Raw genomic sequence first — 9027 nt, 5'->3', positions numbered from 1 at the left:
TGCCGTGTTTGTCCAAACCCCGTTACAACATTTATAGCCACCCAACAACAAATTAAACTGCCTCCCAGATTGCAACCCCCCCTAACGTATAAAATAAACAATAAAGTGTAACAACATATATGAAACAAAAAAATAAATCAGCATTAATAGTATCATTGGTCTTCGTTTTTAAATTATTTTAAAATACTACCAATTTGCAAGGTGTGTGTGAATATAATGATAAACAATTAATGTTGGATTCAAATGAGAATTACATATTCCATAATTGTGTCTTGCACGGGTTGCACATAAGTCACATGTACGCGGTGGTGTTGGGGACGTACGAAATCTCTTTGCGTAAAGGAGCGGTGAAGGAAAGCAACAGAACGTAAATGATTTATACACAAAAGATAATTGGGAGTATGATATATAGTAAGAAAGATAGATTACAATACAATAGTGGGAAAATAAAAATGAGTAAATATTCACTCGAGGTGGGCATTTGGGAGGAATATATAAAAATGTACAATGTGAGGGAGGGTGGGGGTACGGGGCAGTAAAAATCTACTACAGCCTAGAGGGGGAATTGAAGGAAAAGGAAGAAGAAGAAAGGGAAGTGGTCCTAATGCCTGTCTTTGTACAATTGTACTTAATATTTTTCTCTTCCCTTTGTACGCGAGAAAGTCGGAAATATTTTTGATTTGTATGGAATGCCATTGGAGCTAGGAACTTCAAATTCTTCACGTAGTTTGATTTAGATCAAGGTGTGACTCTGTTATTGGCTAGGCTTGGAGTTATTACATATTTGGGGTGAACTTACTAACTAATTTTTCTCAAAGCAAAGAGTGGGCTTGGACTCTAATGGGTAGGCCTTTGGGGAAGTCGACAAAAGGGTAGGCAAAAGCTTGATCCGTATCAGCCAATTCCCAATGGTAGTTGAGAATGAGATGGTGAATGAAAACAGCCATTTCAAGCTTAGCTAACTCTGATCCTGCACATAATCGTGGTCCTCCTCCGAACGGAAGAAAGTTGTTGTTTGCTGTGTTCTTGCTTGAACAACTTCCACCACGACTACCATTGTTCTGCACCACCAACATCAATATCCAATTAAAATAATAATAATATAAAAAATGGGAAGACAAGAAATGATGTGAAAAAGAAAAAAATAATGATATATGAATCATCATTTATTGTAAATATCCAACTAATATTTCTCATTTATCCTTATCTTGACTCTTCCTATCATATTATAAATTTGAAAATACCTATATTTCTTCTTTTTTTTTCTCTCTAGATGCTGAATATCTATCTTAGGTGTTCATAAAATATTTTCCAAAAGCAAACCCACTTGATTAATGCAACTGCCTATTTCTAATTGATATGGGATGGTTCTCTAGCTACAATAATAGCATCACAAAATAGGTAGCAGGATAAATACATATATTACATCATGAGAGCGTGGACTTATATATTCAAGAAACCGAGATGAATAATTTTAGATTGATGATTAATTTCTGGAGCTGTAGCGGGCTACGGTACTAGTCACCATCATATTGTTATCCTCTATTGGATCATGGCTTTCCCCACTTGGCTACATACATGTTGGCTATTTTTACTTTTTAATTAATTAAAAAAAATAAATCTGGGAGAAAAGGGAAGAGGAGCCGGGGCAGGACCAGGTTGCGAAAAAAGAAAAGCACATATGCACGTGCATGTGTGAGGCCCACTTCCACATGGGCTTTAATGGTCTGGAACCTCAGTACCTGCCCACACGTTCACAAAAGAGCCATGCTCATCATCATCGCATCCATTGGGACCCACGTCCGTACTGTTCACAACATCCCCTTCTCTGATCATGACACTTCATCATCTCAAGTCTCAACCCACCGCATCATCATCGTTAATTTGTTGCTAATGGTATTCCTAGTTGTCGTAATCTCTGTTTCAATTTAGTGATGAAAATCACGTTAAACAGAAAAATTACATGTTTCTATGTGCAAATATCAAAGCAACTACTTATGTTATAGTTCGTTAACGTTGGATTCAGCTGCTTCTTAAACACACGCAATGGCTGACTACCACCACCACCTCATCCTTATCACCTTCCTATTCGTGAAACTTGACACTACCCTTAACGATGCAGATGCTCATTCGCCACTGTTTGAGATGCATGGAATGGACCCACTTGATCCTCCATTGTGCATGTAGGCCACATCCTTTGGTTATTCGCCATTTCGGACAATGGTTTCTTACCATCGCTAAATCAAGTGATAACTAAAACTTCACGGTGCCAATTAATGCGTATCCAAAAAACTAGCATATCTATATGACTATATCTATATCTATATCTAGTATGTCCTACGTTTTTTTCTTTACAAAATAAAAATAAGAAGTTAATAATTGAAAAGAAATATAAACTCCCATCATTCCTTGAACAATGACCATTGTTGAGGGGATACGTTAATTAATTAATTAATTAATTAATCATCTGAATCTTGACCTTCCGTGAATAATTTAGTTAGGGGGGGCTACCATAGGTTATTAGGTTGGAACTTTAGAAGCATGTGCTTAGTTTGGTGATGAATAATTAAATATATAAGGCTGTGTTTGGGAATTTGGACGGAGGTATTAATTGGCTATAGCTAGTTAGGATCAAGTCAACTAGAATGATCAAAGGGGGGTGACATGAAATGAAGCATTTGTCAAAGCGTACGGCGTGTGTACGTTAAGCGCCGAACGTAAAAACTTGTTTGTGTTCTGGAAGGAAGATAACTCACGAAGCTAAATGAGCTAGGACCTAGAAACCATGTTGTAACTATTACGGGGTGACATTTTGGGCAAAATCCGGACCCCGAAATTAAACTAAATTTTGTTCACACCACACACCTTCAAGGAAAGGAAGCCAGTGAGGCAGTGATTGCATGTGGGGATCCACCGCAAGGACCAATTCAAGTGCTTGGGGACCTCTCTGCTTATTATTCTTTTTCCCTTTTCCTAATAGATATATAGTATTTTATACTAAGCATTGGCTTTAAGAAAAGAAGAAGAAGAAGAGGAGAAAAGAAAAGGATGCACAATAATAATTATGCAACGCGTGCTGTCTATAGTTATAAGTAGAATTGACCTGCCATCTCCATGGATTGAAGTGTTGAGGTTGGTCAAAAAGTGAAGGATCCAGATGCACGGCTGCAATCACCGGAAGGACTTTCCACCCACATGGAATGTCATAACCTTTCAAACACGAACAACATTTTCAATTCGATTTCCAGCGACTTTAATTTCCCTTTACTATAACTCCTAAACTATGCTTTTTTATCTTTCCTTTTTCTTTTTCCACAAAAGAATTCTTTTTTCATCTTTCTACTTTAAAAAAATGCTAATTCTATATCCTCCAAACATACCTTTATAGCTAACATCTTTCACAGCCTTCCTGTGGAGAAACCTCACAACATTTCCCAACCTAAGTGTCTCGTTCACAACCTTCACAAAATGGAACAAATAATTCATAAATACAATACTCTATATATATATACACTTGCACACATAATATTTTTTCTTAATCCTAATAATTTTGTGTTATCAAATTTACTGATAATGCCGTTCTGTTGTATACACTTTAAACGGCTTCATCATCCCATATAATATTGCTAACTACCAACTTGTTCATCAAATAATAATTACTACTAGAAATAAATAAAGACAAGTAGACCGCCATAATTCATTTATTATCATGTCACTTACACAATGAGTAAATTCCATTCGTTTGTAGTCATCCCAAGTGAGTTCAACTTCCCCTGTTTGCTTTTTGGCTCTGGCAATTTCTCTGTGTTCTTCCTATTATTATATTTTTTCACAAAAATGAGAAAACTAATTATCACTAGTAAAATTTTGAGTCAAGTGGGTATGTGTAAGAAGCTGAACAGGGTCAGAGAAGTGTTAAAAGACAATATTCCACGTGACATCATGGCTGTACTTGCTTACCCTTAACTGTTGTATAGCTTGAGGAGAACCGGGTAAGAAATAAATGGCTAGAGCTATGGCTACCGACGAAGTTTCATGGCCAGCGAAGAGCAAGCTGAGAATCAAGTCAAGAATTTGCTCCGTTGAAAGATTCGAATGCTTCAAAACCCAGTTTAGAAGATCATCTTCCTCCAAACTCTCATTCCCCTCTTGGATTCTTCTAACTCTCTCTTCCATTTTCCCCTCTATGAACTTTAGTATAATGGACCGAGACTGTGAAACATAGACAAATATCAAATGACAAGATTAGAAAAAATAAAAAAAAAATGAAGTTCTCTAAATAATTAATTATTATTAGTTGTTACCTTCAATGCCTTTCGGTATGCAGTTCCAGGTAAATTCAATGGCGCGGAAACCACCCCTTTCATGAAAGTGACGTACTCTTTCTTTAGTTGCTCTGTCTCGATATCCCCAGGATCCATGCTCATGATATGCTTAGCCATTAAATTGAAGGTGAACTGCGATTTATGTAAGCCAATTGAAAGTGACATGAATAGGAAATTTAATGCTCTTTTCATTTGACTCAAGTGTATTATATAGGAAACAAAAAGGTACCTTCTTAGCTTCATCTTGGGCTGAGAATATGGAATTTTGGCTCCAAGAGTTCAGAACCAAGAGGGATTGCTTCTCCACCTCTTTCAAGAGGTGTGTTCTGAGCCTGGCGTGGCTTAGAAAGTTGAGTGATATAACCCGCATGTCTCTATGCATGTCACCAACTAAGACCAACATGGACCATTTTCCTAGTATTCCACCGATGCTTCTAGGATAGCTGCACTCGAACAATTTCCCTTCGTTTTGTAGAATGAACCTGTTGAGTCCTGCATCTGCTGACACTATTGCTGGCTCCCCAAACAGTTTTGACTTGTAAATTGTACCATACCTGAGAACAAACATTTGGCATGTTAATTAGAGTGATAGAGTCCCTCTCTAGATTGTGTTAAGCGGGTAGTGTTTTTTTTTTTTTTTCCGGTTTTCGCAAAGTTATCATCCTTCGGAGAGAGATAATCCTGTTCGAGACTCCGTCAAACACTAAATATAGGCATCTCTTCCAACAGAAATTTGAACCTTAGTTCACTATGTTGTGGGAGACTAATCCCTTTCGTTAGACACAACCTCCGTTGGTAAGTGGGTAGTTATTTTACCTTGCTATGTGTTGCTCCATGAATTCCCCTATTGTGGTGGCAGAATAAGGCTTCAAATAGCCAATGGTTTCACCAAGAAATGGCCAACCCATGTTACCTGGGGGAAGGTTGAGCCTGGGTTTGCTTTGCTTTCTTTTGATGAGAATGAAGATGAAGATTGGGAGAAGAGCAAGAATGGCTGAAAGAGAATAGAAAGTTAAGAGTGAGTCAGACATGGAGCTAAGCTAGCCTGTCTGATTCTGATCTTTGTAATCTCTCTCTCTCTCTCTCTCTCTCTCTGTTTTAAAAGCCAAAAAATGTGACTTGTGTTGTGTGTGTTTGGGTATAAGAAAAGAGAAAACTAGAAAAGGTTTAACATGGGCTGAAAAGGAGTTTCCATTTTATGGCGTAATAAAATGACCAAAGCAGGTGATTTTTTCAATGAAATCTGAGCTAATGAGAGCGTGAAGCCAATAGGGTGCTTTTATAAGCTTCTCTTCTTACTTTAAGCGAAAACAGCGGAAAGTAGCAACCAGCAAATTGGCTTTACACTTTGGAAAACTGTAAGCTTTACAATTTTAATTTTGTTTATGCTTTAATTATATTTCATTAACCTCATCATTTCTTCTTTTCTTAAAATTAAAAAATCTCTGTGCTACCTTTCTTCTGTTGCATTACACTTTAGGCTAAACCCATCCTACTAAGTACTACCAAGCAGTGTTGCTTTTCTTCTCACTTGTTTTTTTTTTGCCTTCGCTCTCCCCTATTCTGATTTTCGGAGAGAGGTTCCAGGCATGCAGGGATTAATGAATACTTTGTCTTTTTCTTTCTGCTTCCTTCTTTCTTCATCTTTTTTATTTTCTTCCCCTTGGGTGAATGGAAAGTATAAATTATAAAGTTTTATCTTCTTCTGTTAACTTGTTAGGCAGGAAAACTTTCTGCTCTTTTGGAAATATCAAGAATTATAAGAGTATGTTTAATTTTTATTTTCAAAAAATGTTTTTAGACTGATAGAAAGAGGTACAAGATACAAAAGAGAATGTAGAATTAAAAGAAATGTTGAACAAGATGACACGAATTTTTTCTTTAGGTTTTTAAAACTACTTTAAAAATGATTTTCAAATCTTAAAAGATTTTAAATAAAAAATTAATTGCTAAATAGCATAAAATTGATCAAAACTCGTTTTTCAAAATAAAAAAAAAAAGAAGAAAAGAATCAAACATGTCCTAGAAAGAAAAACTAACAACACAATTTCTAACCCTTTTTTTAAATAGTCTCTTTATTATAAATTAAAATTTATTAGAAATTATAATTTTTTTTCACTTCTCACTTATTAAATCTGTGTTGATTTTATAGTTTTTACTAAATATTAATCAACGATAAAATAGGAATGCAATAAAAACAATATATTTTCAGCACTCCTCTATCTTAAAATACCCAGACAATAATTGAAAACTTAAATTCTTAAAAGATTGTTAATATTTTTATTTGAGTTTTATTTTCATGCATTAATGTATTTAATACTTTTAAATAATTAAAAATTATCTTAAATATTATTTTTAAGTAATTATTTTAAAGATGTAGTTAACCAAATTATAATCATTATATATATAACTATTTGTTTCTCTAAAGTATCTTTTGTCAAGGAACTTGATAAAAAAAAATATTATGTTCGCGATTTTTCTCTCTCTCATATATATATATATATATATATATATATATATATATATATCACACTTCCAAAATATTACAAATAATTTTTATTCTATATTATATTTGGACATGGTTTGATTTAACATAAATATTAAGTGAAGTTACATGCCCTACAAAGAAGTAAACTATCAATTATCATCATGTGGGTCACGTGATACATACTATCTAACAAACTTTCCTGTCAAAAAATAAGGTATTTAAGTAAAATCAATCATCAATTACACATCATTATCATAATTTATTCTTTTTTGTCTTTCACCTACTGACTTGATCATTCGTTGAAAGCTAGATTCGTAGATCGTATATATGATTTTCCCACTTAACATTTTTTTATACTTGTGTTTTTTTAAACGAAAGATGTACTTACAAACTAAAATATATAGGTTTACATAAATTGACAGAAATTAATCAACATCAAATATCAATTTTTTACATTTACATTATTATTAAAAATACTAAATTAACCAATTTCAATTAAACTATATGGTATAATCTCTCTCTCTCTCTCTCTCTCTCTCTCTCTCTCTCTCTCTCTCTATATATATATATATATATATATATATATATATATATATATATATATATATATCGCTTAATTTAAACATTTGTTAGCTTGTTATCTAGCAATAGACTTTACCTATATTTTAAATAATTATTATCCATCAAAACAAAGAAGTGCAATATAGTATCAGTTAATTAGATGGATTTTGATTTATATAAAATTTTATAAACTTAACTTACTTTATAAAATTTCAATTCAATGGTTGGTTTACTTAGTTTTATACCCTAAAAAAATATTATATAATGTAAGTTTAGTATGACACCTAACATCAATTTATCATCTCTTACAAAAAGTTAAAAGTAAATTTATCAACCAAATCATATTCAGTTTTATAATATAATATCGAATCGATCTGTATAAAAACTTCTTATTCAAATTTTAAAACGAACAACTACTTAAAATAAAATCATATCCAAATATTAGTGTAGTTACCGCTGATCGTACGTTTCGATATTGAGAGACACAACACAAGATGAAAGTTTTAGTTACAAATTGGAGGGGCTAATTAAAGATCTAATAAAAGAAATGGGGTGTATCATAATCGTGTATAGAATTAATTTAAATATTATCAAAAGGTAAAATAATTAATAACTGTTTTAAAATGAAGAGGTTGTACTTAACAAAAATATTTGTTCAAAACATAAATGTGAAAACTGTTCATGTATTTTGATGGATAATTTCAAAATTCCAAGTGTTTTGATTAGATATTTCTTTATATAATGTAAAATTTATATTTTATTATACAAATATATATTTTTTACATTATTTTAAATATTTTCATAAAGCACATGTACTCCCGTCTGAATACGTACACACACAAATTTCTTGATTAAGTGTGTAAAGCGGAGAAAAAGAATTATTACATCAAATTATATTATTATTAAGTCTCATGAATAAATATACACATCATAGGGGTTCGAAACATTACATAAAAAGTGCTAATATATAAATCATTAAAATAAATATTTAAATTACCCAATAATAATAAAAATTATATGAAAGTATATTTATTTTGTAATTTTATAAAAATGTGTGTTATACAACTATATAAACTTTACACAAAAATATACTAATATATAAACCATAAATATATAGTAGTATCTAAATTACAAAAGTAAATAATCATATCAATTATATATATATTGACATATAAATTATAAAAATAAATACAATATATGAAAATATTATATTTAAATTATATAAATAAATAATTATATACAAATAAATATACTATGTTTATTTTGTGCTAATTATTTAGAAGTTAGTATCCAATCTAATCCCTACATGCTATGGATATTTATTTATGCAAAATTACAGCAATATCATTAAATTAGGATTGGATTGAATTAAATGACTGGATCCATTTTATTATGAACCAAACCACCCATACTAATCTAGATGGTTAAGAGCATTTTTAATAAAAGATTTTATTTTAAGATTTTAGTCATTTTTTATGGATCCTATAGTGTTATATGACTTTCAAGATCTCTTATATTTTTTTTATTCTAATAGTGTTTAACCTTTTTTTTATCTTATAAGAATTGGATGCAAATCAATTTTATTGAGAGAGTAATTTTTTGTTTTTTTGAAATAAATGCATATCTTAACAATCCTTTTATAAGAACTCGATC

The 9027-nt window shown here is 31.9% G+C and overlaps 1 protein-coding gene across 2 annotated transcripts; it reads right to left on the bottom strand.

Moving 5' to 3' along the window:
• Positions 1–348: 348 nt before the first annotated feature.
• Positions 349–5575, bottom strand: LOC114420632 (cytochrome P450 90B1-like). 2 transcript variants are annotated; one of them, XR_003668394.1, is made up of 9 exons: positions 5142–5575; positions 4555–4879; positions 4305–4457; positions 3961–4212; positions 3721–3813; positions 3381–3459; positions 3104–3210; positions 1743–1918; positions 936–1061 (listed from the first exon to the last, which is right to left on the bottom strand). XR_003668394.1 is itself a non-coding variant. In XM_028386480.1 (8 exons), exons 1-8 carry the CDS (start codon positions 5354–5356, stop codon positions 813–815), a joined length of 1473 nt encoding a protein of 490 aa, XP_028242281.1. In that variant the 5' UTR covers positions 5357–5574; the 3' UTR covers positions 349–812. The 2 variants fall into 2 exon arrangements, 1 of the variants encoding a protein (XP_028242281.1); XM_028386480.1 differs by lacking the exon at positions 1743–1918 and having other exon boundaries at positions 349–1061; positions 5142–5574.
• Between the last annotated feature and the right edge of the window lie 3452 nt (positions 5576–9027).

This window comes from Glycine soja, chromosome 1 (assembly GCF_004193775.1).
Source record: "Glycine soja cultivar W05 chromosome 1, ASM419377v2, whole genome shotgun sequence".
NCBI lineage: Eukaryota > Viridiplantae > Streptophyta > Magnoliopsida > Fabales > Fabaceae > Glycine > Glycine soja.
Note: the sequence above shows the minus strand (reverse complement) of the source record. Positions and strands in the feature narration are given on the sequence as shown.